At 36.4% G+C, this 25,027-nt stretch overlaps 1 protein-coding gene across 20 annotated transcripts in view; it reads right to left on the bottom strand.

Annotated features, from left to right (window-relative positions):
* The window catches only part of IKZF1 (IKAROS family zinc finger 1), a 134,454-nt gene extending 109,671 nt beyond the window's left edge, over positions 1–24,783 (bottom strand). For 16 of the 20 annotated variants that reach the window (XM_074198268.1, XM_074198272.1, XM_074198271.1 and 13 more), the window contains exons 1-2: positions 24,630–24,710; positions 7,420–7,473 (exon numbers count right to left, since the gene is read on the bottom strand). In XM_074198268.1, the coding sequence (XP_074054369.1) occupies positions 7,420–7,459 (40 nt within the window). In that variant the 5' untranslated portion in view covers positions 7,460–7,473; positions 24,630–24,710. Of the gene's footprint in view, positions 1–7,419; positions 7,474–13,353; positions 13,917–19,036; positions 21,983–23,360; positions 23,541–24,629 lie in introns of those variants that run through there. The other 4 variants (XM_074198264.1, XM_074198265.1, XM_074198266.1 and 1 more) reach the window with 4 other exon arrangements.
* Between the last annotated feature and the right edge of the window lie 244 nt (positions 24,784–25,027).

The raw sequence follows: 25,027 nt of genomic DNA, 5'->3' as shown, positions 1-25,027 counted from the left end.
AATCTGTCTCTAATAGCACATGTCACCAAGTCTCCTCTTTCCCAATTCTTCATATAAGGCATTCACTCCCCAGTACAGTTACATGTAGGTTGTATGACAGAATGATGCAGTAGGAGCTATGCTAGCTCCTGAGGAATCACAAAAGTTTCTTCTAAGAGCTTTCTCCTCTATTATAGACATATATTCTTCTTATTTCACTCTTTTACTTCTAAAATTCAGCTGATACATTCATGATTTCTTAGAAATTATGCAAGATAATGCCATCTTAACAAATATTTTCATTGATTCACTTAATGTAAGAATGATTATTTAGTTTCAATTAATACGTAAGTCACTGTTTTGGGAAATGAGATAGAATAATGGTATTTATTCAATACTCACTTTTTAAAAAATTTTATTGACATGTTTTGTTTTTGCATCACAAACACTACTAGATTATCATCACGCTGATAAAGCTCACATAAAATAAAGCAAAGCAATTAACAAAACAAATAACACAAGGTCTTCATCAGAAAATCTATACAATATTCCACACTTATTATTTCCTTCCCCTAAACTCAATTTTAAAAAATTACCAGACATCTATTTTCTCTCCCTCTGTCCCATTTCAGTTAAAGAAAAGAGAGAGAGAGAGAAATTAATTTCTTAAAACAAAGCACAATGTTAGTGTCTGGGAAAATAGAGATTAATAAAAACAACCATTAAAAGTAGCATAGATTTATAAGTGGAAGGCACCTCACAGACTATGTAGTGATTTGAATTCAATTCTCTCTTTTTTTACAGATGAGGAAACTGAGGCCCAGTGCAGTTAAGTGATCTGCTTAAGGTAATAAGTGTCACATGTAGGATTTAAAGTACAGAACTCTGATTTTTCTATCCTCAAGGAATTTATGTTCTATTAGGGTTGGGGAAGAATAAGAAGTGGTATGTACACAGACAAATATAATTACAAGGTAGGATATGATAAGGGGAAAAAGAGGCATTTCCCTCAGTAAATTTAATGGAAAGGAAATTTTTAGTTAAGGTTTCAGGGAAGGTTTTATAGAAAAAAATAAGCATGTAAATTGGGTCTTGAAGGAAGAGGATTATTAAAACAGGCAGAAACAAAGAGGAAGTTTATTCTCACTAAAGGGAATGCTTTCTATAAGAGAACAGAGATTATAGATGGGAAGTTCTGGGAACAGCTAGTGGTACAATTTGGCTAAAATAAAGTTATACTGTATGAAGAGAACAGAGCTGAGAAGAGTTGGCATTCCATTTTAAAGTGGTTAATCAATAAATCAAGCATCTAATATCAACTGTATGTCAGAGCCCCTGCTGGACAATAGGGACACAGAGTAAAAAATGATAAGCTACTTGATCTCAAGAAAGTTTTTCTTCTGTTGGCTAGGGTTTTATATTTATTCACAAAAATAATAGTCACTAAATGATTTCTAAGCAGAGGTGTTGAATGGTTAGACCATTGCTTCTGGAGAATGAAGGATGGAGCCTACATATAAGAATGCTTCAGGAATTTACAGTCTAGTTGAAGAGATGGCATATAAAAATAATGAAAATAAAAGACAGTATTATCATATACTATTATCATGTCCATTATTATATGAATGACATAGAACATTACTATAAGAGTTCAGAGAAGGAAGAGATCACTTGTGACTCAAGGGATATAGGGAGGTTTCATGGAATAGAAGATGGAATTCAAACAATCAACAAAACAATGAGCATTTATTCATTACCACTCACTATATTATGCTCTGGGGATACAAAGATAATACGTAAACATCTTTAAAACTTCAAACCTTACTAGCTTACATTCCATGAAAGATGGGAGGGTAGTAACATTTATCGAGTCCTTACTGTAATCAGAGAACTAAGCTTGGGGCTAGAAATTAAAAACAAAAGTCCCTCAATCCCTGAAAATGCAAACTCTCCCTGACCTGAAGAAGCTTATAGTCTACTTCGGTGGAAGGTCTTTGAATGGCAGGCATTAGGATTGGGGAAAACCTTAACGGTAGCAGGGATGACATTATATCCTCCCTTACCTATCCTTAATACTTAATTTTACATAATTCATACTTAATTTTAAATAATTCAGAGGTTCTGATGATCCAAGTCCTTTATATGTTCTCCTCCTTGTCTACCTTTGAGTTGGATGACTGCATTTTCCCCCAGGAGTGGACATGAAGAAGTCACATTTGTCCCACTACTACTGAAACAGGCAGATGAGTGACAGTCCTAAAGTGGTAAAACCAGGTTTTAGGACTGTGGGTTTTAACTACATTCCCCAGGCCCTTAACATTAATATCAAGATTTATTTTGAGGGCAGGGAACCTTACGAATCATTTTTACCCTAATCCCCTCATTTTACAGAAGAGGAAAATGATGCCCCAAGAGGGGAAGTGGCTTGTTCAGGGTCAAACAGTAGGAAGTAGCTGATTTAAACTGTATCACTACTATTATTTTTAGTAAGTGTGACCTCTGTGGGTAAATGATACTGCAGTTATTGTCTAAACCTCTAATGTCATATACCATAATTAAACATTTCCATCATTAGTACTTCCAAAATTTTTATGTTGAAATGGCATTAAAAATTTTGAATAGCATGGATAAATTTTAGTAAACTTTACGTTTAAAATGTAACAAGGAGATAATTTTATAGCAAATAAATGAGCTAAGATGATTAAATAAATAGAATATATTACATATAATACTGTTTTGCTTGCTTCACACAAATCACTATTTTTTAATACACACATACAAAAGGGCATTTACAAGTGAATGAAGTTTGAGTGCACACAATAATATTTATAATTGAAAATAGTAATATAATGATTATGGGATTTGAATAAAATAAGTTTATATAGTAACACTTGATGAATTCATAAATATTAAGTAATAGGGAAGAAATAAGGTATAAATTCAAGAAGAGTCAAAGTTGTATAGATTTGTTAATAAAAACAAACACATTACTTTCAAATGCATATTTTTTAGAAGTAGGCAAAAATGCAAAAATGTTAAAGTCGAATAAGTTATAGTAACTCATGGGTACACACTACTTTAATGTTTGTAACATTTAATATTAATAACGCTTTAAAGTCTTGTGCAAGGTAATACAAATGTTATTATCCATACTGGAATAATTTATAATAATAATTATTATTAATGATCAATAATAATTAAGAAGCTCAGGGTCAGAAAGGTTAAGAGATTTGCCCAAGGTTACAAAACTGCTAGGTGTGTCAAATGTCATTGATAGAGCACTGATCATAAAGTCAGGAAGACCTTGATTCAAGTTTGACTAGTACCCTTGCCTCAATTTCCTCATCTGTAAAATGAGAGGGGTAAACTGAGTAGTCTCTAATGTTCCTTCCTAACTATATGATCTTAATTCACAGTCTCTAAGACATTCTACTGTATCAGTATGGTCATAATCAATATATGATTGATTTAAACCCAAATAAGCTTCTAAAATGCTTAAGAATGCTTAAAAGATGTTTTCTTATATAATTTATCTTCCCCTTAACAAGCTTGCTTATACAATTAATTTACTTAATTAACCTTTTGCTTAGTACTTCAAGTTTAGACCCTGTTCAAATTACAGGCTCCAAATTAATGAGGTCTTACTTTATTACAAATTAATGCCTTTCATAAAATATATACAATTCATAAAATATAATAAATATAATAAATAAAATATAATAAATAAATAAATAAATAAATAAATAAAATATATACACTTGATGAAACATATACAATTGACCAAGAAAAATATCTGAATGAAACATGTATGTGTTAGAGGAGTGTATACCTAATCTCTCCTGTTACCTTGCAAACTATTTGAGAGTAGCAATCTGATACTTTATGTCCTTGAAAAAAATAAAATTCAGAATAAGGTCTAGGTCAGCATCCCAGGTCTCCATATAACTAATAAACTATTCAACTTACTAACTACCTGTGTGACCTGAAAACAAGTCATTACACTTCTCTGACTCTCATCTGCAAAATGAAGAGGTTGGACATGATGAAGACTAAGGGCTCTGTAAACTCTCACCAAGATCATTCAAGAATCTGATGCAATATCTTGCACAGAGCAGACACTCAATAAGCACTGGGCAACTGAGTCTTCTATTAGAGACCTTTACTAACTTAAGACAAAGATACACAAAAGAAATGAAGAAAGAAAGAACCAGAATTTAAAAAGTAGGAGCAAAAAAAAAAAGGAATGTGGTGTGTGTTTGTGTGTGTGTGTGTGTGTGTGTGTGTGTATTGGGGAGAAAACTTGCCAAAAATAAAGTCTCTTATGGAAAGTTGTGGTTATGTGAACTAAATGAAATTATACTTTTCTTCTGGATTTGCTATCTGTTCTCAGCATTTTAGAACTGAAAAGGATCAACTACTCCAACCCTTTTATCTCACAGATGAGGAAACTGAATCCCAAAGAAGGTCTGTGATTTTTATGAAGGTCACACAGGTAGTAAGAGGCTGAGCCAGTATTTAGAACCCAGATTACTTGACCCCAAATCCATTGTTTTGTCTAATATCTAACTCTTCCCTTTCTACAGGGACTCAATTCTTTATACAAGGATACACATCACAGTTAAATTGAGTGGGTGGCCCAGAACAGTTAAATGGAACTGATTGATGTTAACTTAAATCATAATTTCACAAATTATCTAAGAAATTAATTCTAGACAAGAGACTGTGATCATGCCTGCATTTTTGTGGGCAAGGATTAAATAATTTGTGAAAAAAAGAACACTGTATAAATTATCCACAATCTCTGGTGTCATTTTTAAAATTTCTGTGTCATGGATTTGAAAAGCTTTCTGATTCAATGTATTGAATTATTTTAATATAGCATTTTTCCATTTGCTTCAAGTAAAACTTTCAGAGGGAAAAAAGTATGATATGACTTTTATTTCCAACTGGAAAAACCACATATTCCAAGAAGTAGGCTAACTTACATGGAAATCAATACCAACTAATCCTTCCAAACCAGTTACGAAAAATGGCAGATAACTTAAATGTTTGTCAGCATATAATAATATCAAAAATTCTCTCTCTATTTTTAATATTATTTTAACTTTTGCTAAGTGTTTTATGTAATACTATCTCATTTGAACCTCAGAGCATTCTGATTCCTATTAAAGGGGCGTGATTCCTATTAAAAGTGTCTGTCTTTGTGTGTGTGTGTGTGTGTGTGTGTGTGTAGGGGGAGAGAGAGGAGAGGGAGAGAGAGAGAGAGAAGGAGAGGGAGAGAGAGAGAGAGAGAGAGAGAGAGAGAGAGAGAGAGAGAGAGAGAGAGAGAGAGAGAGAGTAAAACTAGTTGGAAAATTCAGAATTAGACTAAAAAAGTCTAAAATAATTTTTGATATTTTCAGCATACTACTAAAGTCCAACAGAGTATTTTATTAAATATACCAAAATGGTGAATGAGTTCAAATCAGAAATATAAAAAATTTTCCTTTTTAGACAAAAGTAATGGAGAATAAATAATTTTTCATCCTCAAACTATAATTAAATATGCAGGATTTTGCCACAGTGGGGAAAAAATCAGAGGAAAAAAGAAAATTCCATTTTTGTTATCTGGATCTGGATACTGGTAATTAACTCAGTTATGCCAAAAGTCGCTACTTCTAGAAAACACTATAGATAATATCAGAATAAAAGGGAGAAAGCAGACAGGATAGTACAATGAAATGAATATTGACCCTTAATCAAAGGACTCTGGCTAAAATCCCACATCTATTTGTTGGTTCCCTGTGGGACCATGGACATGTCATTTAACCATTCCAGGTTAGTATCCTTCTCTATAAAATGAAGATTTTGGACTAAATGGAATCTGAGATTCCTTGCTAATCCTCAATTCTCCTTTAGGAATCCCAGAATCGAGTCTTATGCTACTCAAATGCATCTAACAAAACCTCAACTCAAGACACCCAAAGTGGAACATTAGAAGGATAGAAGAGGAAAAGAAATTTTTTTGAGACTTCAAGAACCTGAAACTGGCCTTTTTTGGTCACTGGAAAATTTGTAAACATTCCCTTCCTCTTCATTCTATCATTAACTTCAAGGCATGTGGGACAAACAGTAGTGAACAAGACCTTCCTCTATGAGGGAGGTCTAAAAATCTCCTGTAATCCTACATCTCACCCAACAGGCACTGAGCAGATCCAATTCCCTTAGGAATCACTTGCTTTATAGATAAAGTTCAGAACAGATCCTGTATTTTGGACATGAAAGATATCCCTGAAACAGCTGTTTCAAATAAGTAAATTATGTAGTCTGGACACATTCAGGATGTGTTCTTAGAATATTTGAAAGCTCTGTTTTTTATTTTATCTTAAAAGGATGGCCCCCATTAGTCAGGCTCAAACTGTATTTGTGATGTTTTATGTTATGGTGACTAAGCTAACTCAAAATACAGTAAACAAAATTATTACCATAAAATTTGGAGCCTGATAGCTGAACCACATGTGACAGTTATAAGCCATTCACTGATAGGGGCCACCCTTCTGTGATTGACTTTAATTTGACTGAGGTGAAGCAGCCCACTCTCAAATACTAAAAACCGAAAAACCAAAGTCAGTTGAAGCCACTGTGGCTGACGCATCCGGGCCCCTTTGGAGAGGAATGGACACACAGATGGGCCCTCCGATTGCAGAGGGATACATCTCAGCTAGTCTTATTTTGTGGGCTCTGCTAGAAGACTCTCTCTCTCTCTCTCTCACTCTCTCTCTCTCTCTCTCTCTCTCTCTCTCTCTCGTCCTCTGGGAACCTGAAGGAATCTAGTGAAGACTGAATTCTTAACAGATCTAATCATCAGATTACTCATTTCTCCAGTTCCTGAGTATCCAGACATAAGATGAACCTTCTCAACATAAAGTTCAGAAAAACGCACTTGGTGTTCTTCAAGGACTCATTTCAATTCTACAATTTTTGGTGTCCTTCCAGAGTTTACCTTTCCTGTGATGTTTTGAAAACTACCATCATTTTGATTTGGTGTTCCTTTGTTCTAAGTCCAACATATGACAATTAGATATTTTTCCCCATCAGTAAAAAACATATTCCCCACTCCCCCAACAGTAATTCCAGATTTCACAAAAGAATCACTTTTTTCATCAATAGTGCTATATGTTAACTTTTCTCAAACTGTAATAATTGCTTCAAGTTCAAGTTCACAAGTAGGATTGTTTCATTCTTTGCACTTATGTCCTCAAAGCCTAAGTGTCTGACCCATAAACAGGTATTTAATAAATTCTTATTGATTGATGCCAAATGGCAATATTGTCTGCCTTCAACCCTTTGTTTTTGCAGATTGTCCCTTATCCTCAAGTAAGTATTTTAATTAGGGTTGTAGTAGTTCATTGACTGATCAGAACTTAATATCCACATATCCATATCTTATAAGAATCTCACCTGAAACTTGGGACATGTCCTGAGGCTCATCAGTTTCCATTTTCCTCAAGTTATCTAAGAAAGAGAGGAAGAGATCTTAAGTTAAAGCAAAATACTAATAAAAAAAGAGAAAGAGAAAGAAAGAAAAATCTTAGCTATTTAACAACATTCTGGCAGGAATAATGTATTTTCCTCTTTATTTCCCTCTTCACATACTTGCTGGGGTATCAGACTGGCACAGACCTTGATCCTTTTAAAAACAGCATTACAAAGATTTATAAAAATATCATTACAAGCACAGGAGGACCAAATTTGTTATTTATTGTTAATTTCCTACTGCATAATAACCCAAAATGCAAACTGACTGCAACAAAATTAAGCAGAAAATTAAATGGCCCTGGGTCATTGTAGGCACAGAATTCATTCTCTTGGCTGATCCATAGTTATGTTCTTTCTAATTTACTGAGCATGCATCGATGAACCTTGAGTCAGCTTGGTGACACGCGTACAATCAGCAATCAAAAAACGAAGCAATTTGCTGAAGAATGTCTCATTTACGCAGGCAGGGCTGCATATCTGAGCAGCAACTGCACTACCTCCATTAATAATGAATACACCTCAAGCCGTGGCAGATGGGCAAAAAAATAGCAGCTTTAGTCTTTGTCCCTCACTCTTTCAGGAGCCCTTGCTTCAGACCCCTCCAGCTCCTCAATGTAGGGAGAAGTGAAGCTCCCTAAAATAGCGAAACAGACCCAGGAGGGAAAAGGAACCCAAGTCTTCCTGTTTTGTTGAGAGATGACTGGCTCCTTGGATGCGTGACAAATATTGGGAAGCTTCTATCCCTCTGTTGCAACATTTAATGCTTCATAGATGGAGATTCAAGTCACCATAAACACCAGGAAGAGAAACACTAAGGGTCAGTGGGGTAGAAATAAAAGTTTTCACTTGGGAGTCCTGGACTACAAGTTGAAGGGTACCAATGCCTTTGGTAGATGACCTCTGGTGGTAGGTCCTTGGTTAATAAATGTGTGACCAGATGATAACATCAGCAAAATCTTATGTTTTGTTGACAACCCAAGTAATCTTTGAGGGGAAATATTCCCTTGTCCAATAAACATAGTTTAGTTATTGGCTATGAATTGGCTTGCTCCTTTGTTACCTATATTTTTATCATAGATGATTAAATTTATGGCTAGTGGCCATTTCAACAAAGAACTTCAAACTGGTAGATGCTCTGTTAAGTCTAATTCTCTTCCAATTAAGAAGGTACAAAATGCTCCACATCCCTGGCAGTATAAGACCACATAGGTCAATAATATTTACTGAATAGTTTAAAGGATAAAAATGTTGTTCCTCATTTATTCCTAAGATAGTAAGACACATGTTCCAAGCAGCACTGTTATCTGGAGTGGTGATGGATTTGCATCCAATCATTTATTCTCACTCTCAGTCCAATCTAAGGAAAATTATGTCTTCTGAAGAAGAACTGGTTGGAGTTAGGGAAACAAACTTAGAACATGAGTCAGATGTAAGGGGAATGGGGATTGGAGGAAGGAAGGCAATGTTAAAGCTTGCTTTCAAGTACGCCAGCATACCCAGGTTCATGCTCTATGTACACCTCCAAGTACAATCTACAACTATGGAACAAAGTAAAGCTGAATACCTCATATGGAGAAGCATTAAGTAGTATTAAGCCTTGGCTCCATGATCAGAGTACTCCAATCGACAGAGTCAACCTACCATAGGCAATCTAGAGGAACAAAGCTCATAATTACACTAATGCAATGTTTAAAAAAAAACTCTCAAGAAGCTCTACTTTTTTAAAATGCTTCTCTCTTTATACTGAAATTATAAAGTTGTAGATTAAAATAAAAGAGAAAACTCTTCATCTGAAGCTTCTATACAGCACTAACATGTTTTCCCTGAGGATTTCTGAGCTCTTTCCTTCTCTGAAGGAAAAGCTATTTTTGCAAAGCCCAACTTTATTGTATTATATTATCATTTGGTCCTGGGAAATATCATCAACTGACTATCACAGTGATGCAGGACAGGTCATACCCACTCACCAAGCCCTGGACTCCCTTATCCCCTCCCCAAAATGATCCCAATGAAAATCTCCAACAACAAATCCTTAAAGGCCCAGCCAATGGTGCCTTTATTTCAAATAGCATCGGTTTCATTCTCCAGGTATTTATTAAGCACCTACAGAGGACTGTGCACAAACTTCCAATTCAATACATAATCTGGATGGGGTCTCAAAGTTTCTGTCTTTTGCTTTAAAGAATGAGGTTTGACCTCATAGGTCCATTATTGATTGAGGTGCTTGGGTAAGGAGCAAGAATGAGTACAGTGAGATTGTTCTATTTCACTCCAATTGGACATTATCTGCCTTACAGGTCACTGATTATGAGATGATTGGTAAAAGATGTGGATGGATCCCGGGAAGAACAGAACCAATATTAAAAAGCTACTAGAATAGTGGGTTCCCTATTGCCAGCTACATTGTATTCATAATAGTCACTATTATGCAGAGTTACAATCACTATTCTATTAGTAAATATGAGCCATTTGATTTTGTTTGTGATTTGCTTCCTTGCTAAAATTCAACTACCAAAGTTTCTGAATGCTGATAAACTTGTGTCTGGGAAATCACTCCATGTTCACTTATTTTTCCAGCATGATCTAATGTCAAAGGGAATAAATTTTCATTTCCCCTAAATCTTCCCCAAACTTCAAATTTGCATCTTTTTTTTTTTTTGCTGAAAAAGCAGAGACTGGTGTTTTGATTTGAGTGAAGATAGTGAAAGAAGCCTTTAGGGGGAAGGAACTGTGTTTCGTGAAAAAAGAGATTCTCATACTGTAAAAAGATAGTTGATTGATTCTGATAAACATTTTCTCAACACTTTCTGACTGTGTTTAGGCACTATTTTGGAACTCTGAGAAAGACCTGGGATTTATTGGATATCGTGTAGTAGGAGTAGTAAAAAAAAAACGGCTGCTGATTATTAAAGAAAGACTTTAAGTAGCTAAATCCACATAATTCTGCTACAAAATCCAGAACAGGATTGATTAAAAGGAAAATGTTATCTCGAGAAACTATCAAGCTAAAAGAATCCTTTGAATTCCTTTTTTACTTTCTAAAGAAAAATTTTAACAAAATGGTCTGACAATAAAGTCATGAGAAAAATACATTACTACTATTAATGAATGTACTTTTTGATATTTTAAGTCAACAAGCATTTATCAAAATGCTTTATATAGGGGCAGCTAGGTGGCGTAGTGGATAAAGCGCCGGCCTTGGAGTCAGGAGTACCTGGGTTCAAATCTGATCTCAGACACTTAATAATCACCTAGCTGTGTGGGCTTGGGCAAGCCACTTAACCCCACTTGCCTTGCAAAAACCTAAAAAAATAAAAATAAAAATAAAATGCTTTATATGTGACAGGCACCGTGCTGGAGATACAAATAAAGGCAGAAAATCACTGTCCTCTAGGAGGTTACAATCTAATGGGGAGACACAAACCCCTTTATTGCTTCTAAATTTGTTTTGATGTAAGGCAATGGGGTTGTGTGACTTGCTCAAGGTCACACAGCTAGCCAGTAAGTATCAAGTTAGACAATACCAAATTTGAATTCAGGTCCTCTTGACTCCAGGGCCCACCTCTATCCACTGTACCACCTCCCCCTACTCTCACTATACAAGGAGAAATAGAGTCAAAGTTTACTGATTGGCCATAAATTCCAGAAAATGTCAATGGAAGACAAATGTGAGTATACCCTCTCAATTTTGACTGTTTTCTTTTGATTAATTTCAAATGAATTTATCTTACTAATCAAACACTTTAAGCAGAAATATTTTTACTTCATTTAGTTTTACTCAGTTAACTAGAGACTTTAGGAGAAGGAGAGGGAAGAGGAAGAACGATGGAGAGGCAGGAAGAACCATAAATACAAATAACTGAAATGTGAAGAGTTAGAGACCCAGGGTCATTGGAATGACCTTTGATACTGTACAACCCAGAGTCTCACACCACAATTCTAGCCTCCTTCCTATTCAGGGCTGTTTTTAGATCCAGTGTTCTGAAATACTCTCGATCCCTCTCTATATATTATAGAAGCTTAGAAGAACTGCAAAGAGTTAGGCATATGCAATATCCCTGAGGAGTTTTTCTTTCTGAGATCAAAGCCAAGATAATTTTTCCTTATGTTCTTTTCTACTCCTTAAAAGCATCAATCAACTAATATTTACTGAGCATCTACTAGTTCCTAGCATGGTGTCAAAGGCTGAAGATACAAGAATATCTTGTATTGATTGTTAAAGATGAAACAAGAAATAATGAAGGCCTTCAGTGAACTAATATCCTTGAAGAACAGTAAGTTAAAATTCAAGATAATCGGTAAAAATCATAATATAAATAAATGAGAGACCTCATCATTAGATTGGGATACAAAGATACAAAAAAAAATAAAACATAATCCCTTCTCTCAAGGAGTTCATAACAGACCAAAGAAACTTCCGTTGGTAGTGAGCGTGCGAACTGGTTCAAACTGCATTTCCCTGAAACACCTTGCGAGGATAGCTTAATTCTGCTATTGTCAAAAAAGAACCTAGTCCATTGTTACATATTCTCTAGAGCAGGACTTGACTTTCAGAAGCTAAAACTGGGGCACATGACAATATTTTTCATTGCTTAGGCTTCTACTTACTCTCTTCCTCAAACGTGAATTGCTTGTTTTCCTGATGTAAATCTATGAAACATAATCACTTTGTAATAAAATAAAATTGTTTTCAATAGATTAAGTGGGGGTAAGTATCATTATAGAGTCTGAATTATAGAATTTTACAAAAATAAATGCACTCTACACATGTTCTTTTGTTTGTTTTGCTGCTGTCCAGCCTTTGGATACATTGACCTCTAGTCTAAAATGTTTTTGTCCCTTTCTTCTCATGTTAAATAGCTTTCCTTTCCTTCAAGTTGATTTTCAAATACTTACAAGGAGCCTTCTCTAATCTCTGCCCTATCCTCCAAACACATATCTACAAATGATTTCTCCCTAATCCCAATCTTATGATGTCTCTCATTTACTTATATTATGATTTTTACCAACTATTCCTGAATTTAACATTGCTTTTCAAGAATATTAGTTCACTGAAGACCTTGATTATTTCTTGTTTCATCTTTAACAATAAATCAATAAACATTGATTAAGCACCTACTATATCTCTGTCACTGTGCTAAGCAATGGGCATTCAAAAAAAAAAAGGGAGGGAAAAACAAAGCCCCTGCCCTAAAGGAGCTCACAATCTAATGATTGCCATCTCACCACCTTGCAAAATAACAAGCTTAGTGCTTGCTGAAATGAATTGAATTGAAATATAGTATTATAATTTTCAAGATAACATAAATAGTGCTCAATCAAGTATGGTGTAGTAGAGGTTCAACATAGATTTTTTTTGGGGGGGGAACCTAGTTTGTTTTAATGACAGATAAAGACAAGAAATTATTGCATTCATTGTCTGGAAAGACAGGAAATAGTCCCAATCAGAGAACGAGTGCAAAGTTTGGGATATTTTAGTGGTAGCAAGGCCTAGTGTGCAGACACAATGGCCTTGGAGTCAGGAGGACCTAAGTTCAAAAACTTACTCAAACATTTAGCCTGGGCCAGGTATTTTAAATTCAGTTTCCTTGTCTGTAAAATGGGGTTCATACCTGTGGGACTTAACTTTACTGTAATGTTAGTATAAGATTCAAAAAATGAAAATTCATGTTAAAGACTTTGCAAAACTGAATGTTAATCATTCTTCTTCTTCTAGTACCTACTAATTGATATTTTCCTTTTGACATTACATGTGAATGAAGTTTGGAAAAATTTCCCACAAATACCCTGTTCTGTTAAACTTTTTTTTTCAGAGTTGCAGGCAGCAAGAATAACAGTATAATCTATTTGGAGTACCTTAGGACCCAGGCTTCTTCAATACAACCTCATTATTTTTTGTAGATAAGGAAGTTTTTCTTTATGTAGATCTCCCACAACACTGTGAATTATGTTGTATTTTTGAAAGAGAGTCTCACAAATGAGAGTAAGGTAATGTGTAGATTCATAGTATCTTGAAAAGAACCCCATATCAGTTTTGTTGACTTTTTGACCAAAAAGATTCCTGGAACACACAAAACCATATAGTCCTGTTTCATTTCTAATTCTTTTGAATTTTCAGATAGCTTCTAGTTTTCACATTTCACTTATTTTGCAAAGTATAACTAACTATTAGGAAAAAAAACAATGGTGAAAAGGATTGAATTGCTAAGTAAAGACTTACATTTAGCTAGTCAGATTTTCTTTCCATGTAGAAATGAAGTATTAAAAACTGGATATAGATTATTCTGAGAGCATAATTTACCATTTCACTTTCTTCTGAGGTACATACATGTTCAAACAGATAATTAAGCATTGGGAATTTAATCAAAAGGTTTTATGAGTATGAAATGATATGTAAAAGGAGAGACATAGAAATTCCTAAAACTTTCTGAAAATATGTTTCAAAATCATTGTTTAAATAGTTATTTTGTAAAGAGAAATTTGAAAATGATAAATGATAACCTGTTTTAAAAATGATCCAGGGAGAAAAACCTGTTGACTCATAGAATTAAGTTTCCAGAAAAGAAATGATGGCATTAGAAATTTTAACAAAACGGCTCCATTGGGAAGGTAAGCAGTGTGGCATTACATAGTCAGGACAGCCTGGTTTGAATTCCCATATTTGACACTAGACTCATGACCATGAGCAAGTCCCTGAACCTCATGAACTTCAACTTCTCTTCTGGAATATGGCAATAGCAATAACTGGATTATTTTACTGGTTTATGGTGAGGATTATTACCTGGAGTACTGACAAAGCACTTCAAAAACGAATAAATTCTATTAATACATCTTTTGTTTTTAATGGTCCTATACCTCCCTCAAAAGTCCTCTAGATATCTGGGATTCATCAACTTAATTTTTTTTAGGGTTTTGCAAGGCAATAGGGTTAAGTGGCTTGCCCAAGGTCACACAGCTAGGTAATTATTGAGTGTCTGAGACTGGATTTGAACTCAGGTCCTCCTGATTCCGGGGCCAGTGCTCTAGCCACTGTGTCACCTAGCTGCCCCTTATTAACTTAATTTTTTTTACCTAACAATAAAAATGGCAAATCCTTAGTAATTTTCCCAATTTCAAATTAGTTTTATACCCTTCTGCCTATCATTTTAATCAAAGTAGAAATTCTCCCCCTCATTTTCCTATTGAGTTTAAAAGGAATTATATGTATGTATATATGTATGTATATAATATTTATACACACACACACACACACACACACACACACACACACACACACACAAGAATTATAAAGTACTCCTAGAAAAGAGAACAAAATGTCCCAGGAGAAGTCAGTAGTCTTAAGTTAAACCCCTCCAAACAGATTTTTTTTTTTTTACCAAATAAATAATGATTTATATAAGATAACCAATAAAGTCAATAAATAAAAACCAATAAAGAGCGAGTCCATGCACTTGGCTAGATAAGAAGCAGCATTCACTGGGAAATATTTCCATACATATATAATATCCTTGGCTTCTTTTTTTAAAAAGGGACACCAAACAACATTCACAAAGGTATTGTACCCTACAAAGTAATATGCTAGCATAAAGAATAAAATACATTATTTTTCTTCCTTTGTAAATAGATGTCATAATATAAAAGATTTTCACATGACACAAGAAATTACAAAAGAAAAATGCACATGACTCCAGAAAATACCAGTGGAACCTCTAATTACAATTAGATCTTTTCACAGACTCTTATGACAATATTTCAAAAAACTGTTTCTGAAAAATTATTTTTTTAATAATTTTACTGCTTTATATGACCATGATCAACTCCTACATTCTTTTGGAAACATAATTTTTAAAATTAAATCTGGCAAACTGAAAATTTCATACACAAGCATACATTTACTTAAAAATCTACATGAGCATGCATTTAACATTACCAATACATAGTTACTGAGTGCCCCCTGGATCCACTGTATTAGAAACTGTAAGATTTATATAATGTGGTTGGAAATTGTCCTTGTTCTCATTTACAACTAGTGGTAAGACATGAAATAGAGTTGAGTCTCATTGCAATGTGATCAACTCACTGCTAAAGAGATCATATATAGTTCATCCTCCTTTGGGGAGGAGTCTAGACCAATGATTTCCTAGTGGGGACTTCCAGGTGTGGAAATTCTCTCTATCTACATTTATCTACAAATCTAAATTTACAGTTTTATGATAATTGCTTTAAAAGAGTTGCACCAAGAGGTTAAGTAACTTGTCCATGATTACCCAGTTAATATGTATCAGAGACAGGATATCAATCTAGGTCTTCCTGATTTTGAGATTGGTTGTCTATTTATATCAAAGCGCTTTGTGATCTCTAAAATATACCTATAAAAATAAAAGCTAAGAATAACAGAACTTGGGACAACAACATTATATATTAATAAACACAATAAACTTAGATATCATAGTTGGACGGGGTTTTTGAGGCGCTCTAACTTAATCTTCATTTTATAGTCCCAGAGTGAGAGTCTAAAGTTTTCAACTTTAGTGGTACAGTTGGGTTGAGAATCCATCTTTCTTGGCCCTTAGTCCTATGCACTTTCTACTAGAAACACTACAAGAATTATCTCCTTTCCTGCTATCCATGGGAGTCTTATACCTCTTCTCCTGGCTTCCTAATTATATACCATATTATTAAAACATTAAAGCTGATCTGAACTAGATTTAGATGCGGCAACTCCCTGTGCCGGGGGGCATGAGAGTCTTGAATGAAATTTAAAGTTAGAGAAAAGGATTTTTTGGACTCTCCAGTATTTTATATCATTCTTCCTACCATTTGTACGGACGATGTCAAGCTGATTATAACAGAAGAGTCAAATGTATAAGCAACTCGAAACATATCCAATCTATGCTTTATGCACATATAAGTCATGGAATAGAGAATGGGAAATGGGTCATATCCAAAGTGTTTCCTAGAGGAACTGAATGTTTAACTGAGTACTATTTACAAAATCTACAAGTTATGAACTAAATGAGGTATCTTTTTCTATAAAAAATTTTAGACAACTGCATTTATGTTTTGTTAGACATGTTTTGGTTCTATAAACTAGTGCCACAAAGACTGAATTTACTCCAATCACATTCTAATAGTGTCTCTAATAGCTGGGGCATTTAGAAAAATTCCCCTTATACTCTTCAACTTTGAAAAGATCAGTGCAAAAGAAGGGAGTCTTAAATTATATCTTCAAAGAAGCAAGAGAAAGTAAATATTTGACAATTAAAGGGTTATTGTGACTCTATTACAACAATAGTAGTAACAACAATGACTTGGAGAAGGAAAATTATAAACCATTCCAGTATTTTTGCCAGTAAAAATCCAAATTGAGTCACAAGGAGTGGGACACAACTGAAAAGACTGAATGGCAACAATAATCCCTAGGATTTATATAGCATTTTAAGTTTTGCAAAGCACTTTGTAAATATTATTTTATCTTTGCAACAATCTTCCACGGTGGGTACTGTTGTTATTCCTATTTTATTTAGAAACCAAGTCAGACAGTAAGTGATTTGCCCCAAATCAAAGAGTTAATAAAGGAATCTGAATTTGTTAGTGACTTCAAGTCCAGCACTATCCACTGCACTAGAGTCAAGCAACGTAAATTAATCAGACAAAAGGGGTCTGGCTTTTTACAATGCTCAAATATCAGCCATCTAATTCTTCTCACTTTGTTCCACTTTATAGGAAAACAGCTAAGCCATAAGAATATTTTAGAGATATGAACACTAGGGGAACTTTAGGTAAGGAAGAGTTTTTAATTCAACTGCCATTCCTGATAAGACAAGGAAATGATTGTCCTCATCTTTCAGATTCACGGTAAAAGTTTGAGATGAAGAAGCATGGTTGGAAATAGAATCTATTAGGCTGGACCATTTAGAATCCTGCTGCTCTAAACTTCCCTAAAAGTGACTGTGTAGGTTCTCATAGGAGCTAGGTTCCAGTTTTCAGTTATGGTTGAAATAATTAGGATCTTCTCACATATCCCCCAAAGTTTCTCTTTTCTAATCTAAGAGTACACAATAAGAAAACACCTTTTCCCCTCAATCTTACAAATGGATTACTTTACATCCATTACATAATTTTAAATCAGTAATTTGCAATGTCAGATTTTCAATTTCTCGAGCAGAGCAAAACACATTTTCTTTTATAAAAAAAATGTTATGCTTTGTTAATAAGTGTGATCAAATCACATTTGATTCAGGTAAACATGATGTTATACTACCCCATATTGAATGGGGGAAGCACTTGCAGAAAAGTACCAGAAATTTCCAAGTCAGTTTAATAAGAAAATAGCAATTAAGTATTCAATCTCTCAACAATCCAGGGATGATTAGCTTTATTATTATAAAAAGTGGATTTCATAATTTTTATCAATGTGTTTCTACTTTGAGACTCTTTTAATTCCACTTTAATTTCCTCCCCATCACAGATCTCACCACGAATACCAAGGAAAAGGTCACTTGTTTAGTTTAAAAGTAGGGAATCACACTAGGGGATGGCTGTCTCTCTCTAGTTTCCATTAAAAGCACTGGAGGGAATTTTAGAGTGCTTCAGAAGTAAGTTTAAGAAAGATCAATTCCTCATTTTCATTTCTCCTAAAGATTTCTGAATTCAACATTTTTCCATTAAGTTTCATGAGGTGTTGCCTTTTCTATTCAGTTTTTACTCTTTCAGTTTTGCCTATGGAAAAACTAGTTTACATTCACGAGTTAGCAAGTACACAAATTAAATTAGTCAAAACTAAAATTCTTATTCAAGCCCTATTTTTACAAAGAAGGTACAGCTGTGATTGAGGGTTACTTTTTCCAGCGTCCCAAACTCTGAGAACATAACCTAAATCTAAATTTTCATGTCCTCTAAATAATACCAACTAGATACATTTCAATACTACAAAGATGAAATTTCACTTTATTGAATTCTTAGTTGTTTCAACATTCACTATGAAAAGTAGCAAGGATAACCGGAGAAAAAGATGAACTTCTTCAGACCATGTGCCACATTGTGCTTTTATAAGTGATTGATTCCCCACATTTATGATTACGTATTATGATTAGAGAGCTGACTTTTATGAAATTAAAAAGGGAGACTACAGATAGTCAGATTTCCCTTTAGAAAGTGAATGTATCCCTAAAGAAAAATGAACCTTTGCACACTTGAATGAGGAACAATGAAGAATGGACTTTTCCCTAATGAGGGCCTCACTTTGGCAATTCATTAAATTCTGCAACTCTGCAAACCTGTGGCCACCTCTCCATTAGGTATCAGAAGGTGGGGCGAGGGGACAACCAGAAGACACCACATGAAACTGAAATATAATGATATACTCCATCATGCTAAAGCTATGCCTCTACGAAATTAAATCTACTGACACGAGGCAGACATGTGCAAATGAAGACACTCTGTGAGCAAAGCGACCCCATTCCTAGAATGTTATACCAAGAAAAACAAAACAAAAAAAAGAGTATTTACCATAGTAAAGAAACAGTGCGGCACTCACCAGTGAAATGTGCACCTATCAGAGGTCAGGGTAAATTGTATTTCTCTCATGACTGCAGATCTTCAAAGATTTCGTAATGGAGATAGATCTACAAAGCACACTCAAACCCATCACTAACATATCTTAGAGAGGTGAACTGCATCAGACAGAGCCTGCCAGAAGCACCTCCTCAAGTTTCCACTGATGTCTCCACATTCAGCTGGGATAAAGAAGACTATGGACCAATTTGTCACCTATTAATAGCTTACGCTTTGCATGAAGGAAACATGGCTGCTTTTGACCACATTAATAGGACAAGACCCTTCCTTCAGTCTCCTAACCACAAGGGGTTCTAAAAGCTATTTGGAATCTGTTTGGACCTGAGAACCAAGCATTTTCATCAACAAGGAAGCATCAGAGTCAAAAGCAAATTAGGAATGATAGTAAAAGAAATAAATGATTAGCCATGACTACACCAGGAAAGATTCCTCAAGGATAAAATGAATAAATTTAAGGTTTTAGGTTTTCAACTTTTCCAAGATATTATTCATGACACTATTTCATTAAGGTCTTTTTTTTTAAAGAAAAGTAGATTGAGAAGTAGTTACTGTAATAGCCAGCTATAGACATGTAGCCAATTTCCTTGGTTCCTCAGATACCATACAGAAGATTCACTGAAATAGAGTATGCCCACCTGTTTCTTAAATCCTAGAAAAGGACAGAGAATTTTAGATTCTTTCCATCCAGGTATTTCATTTGTAATAAACATTTCACTGAAAATATTTCAAATTTCCTGTCAATTATTCACCAGATCAAAAGATGGCAAACTTAAAATATTATTTTAAAAATAATGAATTGGTATAGTACAAACTGAAAACCTAGAGCTGAGTCTCTTTTTGTCAAAACCTGTTATTCCCATTTTACAGAAGAATGAGCTAAGGTACAAAGTAATTGATTTTTAAAGAGGAGTCATAATATATCTGAGTTCATATGTACAAAACTTTTTCTTAAGTTTACTAGCTAAGAATCCAGACAGGTACACACACACACACACACACACACACACACACACACACACACACACACACACAAACGACAACAAAATCAACTCAGTATTTTGACCACTTGAGTCACTATCAGGGATCTGAAGTCTAAGTTTCACATTTTTAGCTTTTGTTGGGCATAATCTATGTTTTACCATAATTTGGAAATGCTATAGACTAGAAACCCCAATAAAAATTTTAATTATTGTCTGCTTCTATTTTCCTGAACATGAAATCCTGGAAACATTTCCACTTATCTCTGTAACATCCCAATAAGTCCAAAGATTTAAAAACAAACCTGATACTACCCTTTACTTGAACTATCTGTGCCTTAGCTTTCTAACTGTAAAATGGTATGATCACATAGCTATCATATTACACAAAATACAAGTGATTCTGTAAAAAATGACTGTAAAACTCTTCTGAAGATAGAAAGTTTTAATGTACATTCTATAAAAAACAGTTATTCCTCCCCAGAACAGGTGTATGATACAAATCTCTTCAATGATGTAGTGGAAACAGTCTAGAATTTATACAATCCTTTCATTTTTCTCTTTCAGAGGAAATGTGTCTTCACAAAGTAAACCTAAGATCAATTTAATGTGGCCCCTTTGTGATTTGGGTTCATTTGCATCTATTTCATTAGAATTTAAGTAACAAAATTAATGTTTACTTCTTCAAACTAAGTAAAATCACAGCAGGAGGTGATGTCAGGAATGCTATTTAAAACTATGTTCTTCTTGGGAGCCTTTTGTGAAAAAAAAAAAGCACAATTATGTTACCTGGACACAAAATATTCACCAAATACTTGACAAGGGGAATAGTTCTAGGTTAAAATTTGTCCTCATAAATTTTTGTGTTAGTAGGAGCAGATCTGCCTTTCTTAACAGAAGGTATGTTAAAACATCATTCATTTTTGGTGCCTACTTAACAAATTAATCTCATAATTTTCCCCTTCTACTTTAACTGATTTTTTTAAAGGCATCATTTACATTAGAAAGATAATGTAGCAAGTATCCCATTAAAATCAAAAAATTTAAAATTATCCCAAACCAAAAATATTAAAAGTTATATGGTAATAACATGCCTGTAGTACATAAAATTAAAAATACATGAAGTTATTGAATCAGTGGAAAAAGCTGCTCTGTACAGAAGAAATTTTAAGCCTTTTTTCAATCAAATCACAAATGTTAGTTTGATTTCGAGGAGACTGAAATGCTTGGCTAGATCAGTCCTGTTTTACAAATTCTTTTCAAAAAATTGTTCAAAGGGTCAGATATAGAGTCCTTTGATAACTCCTCTAATGAACTTGATGAATACAAATAGTAACTGTTTACCTTTTACAAGAATTACCCTATAACTCTTTAGATTCAGAGATATGTATATAATATTCATCAAATATTGGGGTACAGTTGATGACTAAACTTCTGGTCAGCTATAGAACAGGCAGTAAAGTTTCTAAATTGATTATTCCCCATATGCTTCAACCATCAACTTGGAACGAGAGGGGAAGAACAGACGGAAATTTGATTGATGTAAAATATTAAGCCTTGGTAGATTTCACTTAAAAACTATCTGTGTCAAAAACAGAGAGCATATAGGTTTCTTTGAAATATATGATATACCACAGTGAACTATTTTATATACAAATAATATATGTTAACTTCATCCTTTGTTCAAATACAATGTTTTAATGATGCCATAATATGATCTCATAGATATTTATGTCAGAAAAATGTTAAAAACTGAAGGGAATAAATAATACAGTTTCAAAAACCCTGGAATTACTACTTTTTCACTTCAAGGAGGTTACAAAATTCATATAAAAGAATTTAGCCTCATTCTGCAATTTACCTCTTTTCTCCTAAAAGAAATATGCATTATTAGTTTTATAACTGAATTTGCTTAATATAGAGGCAAAAATCAGAGAGAAAGCATACCTTCACTTTAAGATGTTATTTATACATTATTATTTTTTGAAGGAACTGATATATGTGAGTTAAATATACTGATCATCAGGCAATTCACCATGCATTTTTTCATATATTAAATATTTTCAATAACTGTTTTTCTTAAAAGTGTATCTGCCTAATGAGAGAAAGTTTTTTTTAAGGTTCTCAACTTAAATTGAATGGTAACTGGCAAAAATCCCGTAAAAAGTAATTGTTGGAAAGGTCAGAGCAGAAATGGTGTACAGTTAGTCATTAAATGTCACTCACACTTAACCTGTGACAGAAAACAAAATGGTGCTGGCAATGCCACTTTTACTGGATCCCCACCCTTGCTTGTATCCCCAAGAAAAGAGTTATCTGCATATAATTCAAGCATCAAAATTTATATCGAAAAAATTGGGAGCAAAACTCATATCCACACAGGATTCCCCACAAATTAGTTGTGATACTAAGGTCAGTTTTCTCACATGTTTAAACATTCACACATACAAACAATATAATTTATAGATACATGTATCCATATGCACATAAACATATATATATATATACATATATATATATATGTATGGAGGTTTATACACACTTTCATCTATGGTTCCAAATTATGAAAGAGAAAATACCATTGGTAACTTTAATCAAAAACTTTGCTAATTCATTTTCCAGGACTTAGTCTGCCCATCTGTAATCATCTCAAAGGGTATTTAAAATATCCTCTCTTCAAAAATTAAGAAACTAGACTTTAGAAATGACAGGATAGATGGAAGGCACTTCTTCTACCCTCCTCCATATCCCTCCCCCCAACACACACACACACACACACACTTTTTTCTTTTTTTAAGAAAGAAAAGCATTTCTTCCTATCCCATCTCTACACCACCTTCTTCAGGCTAACTGCGTCCTGTTCTGGTCCGGCCAGTAGTGTTTCAACTGGCAGCTTGCGGCTTCACAGGAGCATCTGCCTCCCAGCTAAAAACAGGTCCCGAACAAGCTTTCAAAAATGGGAACTCTGTCATTTTTCCAGAACACATTGGTCTTTCCAGCTAGTTCGTATTGTCTTTGCAAACCATCGCAGCCTTTCCTTCCTAACTCCACGAGCCCTTCCCCTTCTCTGTAAAGAAGAATGGAGCAACTTAAATACGAGCTTCTCCTTAAAACAACTTGGGAACGCCAGAAGAGACTGACAAGCCAAAACGTTACCAGAGCACAGAGGTCTTTATTTCGTCCATTTTTATGTTACACCCCCCCCCCCCATTTCCCCAAATCTATGAAGGAATTCCCTAAAGGTCGACTTCAGTGTTGGAACTTTGAAGAATCCTTTTTTTTTTTTTTGCCCCCTCTCCCCTCTATTACCTGGCCTGTCCCTGGTGCTGCCCAAGCTTCTTTTCTGATTGGGCTAAACTTCTCTAAAGCAGCAAGCAGAATAAATGAGAGGGACTGTCTGGAGTGGCAATATCTCCTTGCTAGAATGACCTGCTTGCTTAGACTTTGTAATCTTTCCAGCTTTCTTTCACAATGACTTCCTGAAATTGCTCAGCTCTCATTGTTCCCTATTTCTTCTTCTTTTTTTCCCCCTTTCCCCCCCCTTATCTCTCTCTCTCTCTCTCTCTCTCTCTCTCTCTCTCTCTCTCTCTCTCTCTCTTCTCTCTCTCTCTGTGTCTCCCCCCCCGTGTCTCTCTGTCTCTGTCTCTCTGTCTGTCTGTCTCTGTCTCTCTCTCTCCCTGTGTCTCCGTCTCTCTGTCTCTGTCTCTCTCCCTCTGTCTCCGTCTCTCTGTCTGTCTCTGTCTCTATCTCTGTCTGTCTGTCTCCCTCTCCCTGTGTCTCCGTCTCTCTGTCTCTGTCTCTCTCTCTCCCTCCCTCTGTCTCCGTCTCTCTGTCTGTCTCTGTCTGTCTCTCTGTCTCCGTCTCTCTGTCTCTGTCTCTATCTCTGTCTGTCTGTCTCTCTCTCCCTCTGCCTCCGTCTTTCTGTCTCCCTCTGTCTCCCTCTGTCTCCGTCTCTCTGTCTGTCTGTCTCTCTCTCCCTCTGCCTCCGTCCCTCTGTCTGTCTCTCTCTGTCTCTCCCTCTCCCTCTGCCTCCGTCTCTGTCCGTCTCTGTCCGTCTGCGTCCGTCTGTGTCCGTCTGTGTCCGCCCGTCCCGCGCACTTCGGAGGGGCTGGCCGCACCCCCAGCAGGCTTCTGCCGGCCCTGGGGGCTCTGCCCTCGCCCCCCGGGCGGCGCCCCACACTTGCCCCGCACTAGCCCAGGGCTCGGAGCCGAGCCGGCGCTCTCCGAGTTACAAAGTTGCAAGTTGCCCCGGTTCCTCTTTGGCATTCTTGCTTCTCCTCGGAGCGCCCCGGGGCCGGCCTGCGAGCCGCGCAGCCCCCGCCCCCGGCCCGCCAGGGGGGTCTCCGGGAGCCTCCGGAGCTGGAAGCGGCCCCGGGGCTGCAGGAGACAGCGGCGGACCCCCGGCCGGCTCGCGCCCCCCGCCCCAAGCACGCGCGCACACACACACGCCCCCCGCACGGGCGAGGGGCAGCGACGCCAGAAGCGAGCCAACTTTTCCGGCGGCGCGGGCGCTCGCAGGGGCCCCGGCCCAGCGCCCTTGGCCGGAGCCCGAGCCCAGGCGGCCGCGGGCGCACGTACCTGCGCGGGCCGGCGCGGGCAGCAGGCAGCTCTCCCAGTCCTCTCCTGCTCCATGTGCGGCGGCTCCGCCTCGGCGCGGGGCCGCGGCGGCGGGAGGCAGCTCCGCTCGGGGACCCTCCCCTCCCCGCCGCACTTCCTCATTCCAGTGCAGCATCCCCGCGGCCCGGGCCGGCCCCGCTCCGGCCTCCGCAGCCCCGCTTTAAGGGCCGGGGGCGGCGGCCGGGGGCGGCGGCCGGGGGCGGCGGCCAGCCCGGGGCGGCCGCTGGCTGAGGCTGTCAGCGCGGCACACCCCTTTGTGCGCCGGGCCTGGGCGCCCGAAGCCCCGGGGCTCCCGACCCCGCTCCTTAACCCTTGAGCATCCTCCGCTCGGGCGCTCGCCTAAGGGCGCGTGGGCTGGG

The sequence above is a fragment of the Macrotis lagotis genome, chromosome 8, assembly GCF_037893015.1.
Source record: "Macrotis lagotis isolate mMagLag1 chromosome 8, bilby.v1.9.chrom.fasta, whole genome shotgun sequence".
NCBI lineage: Eukaryota > Metazoa > Chordata > Mammalia > Peramelemorphia > Peramelidae > Macrotis > Macrotis lagotis.
Note: the sequence above shows the minus strand (reverse complement) of the source record. Positions and strands in the feature narration are given on the sequence as shown.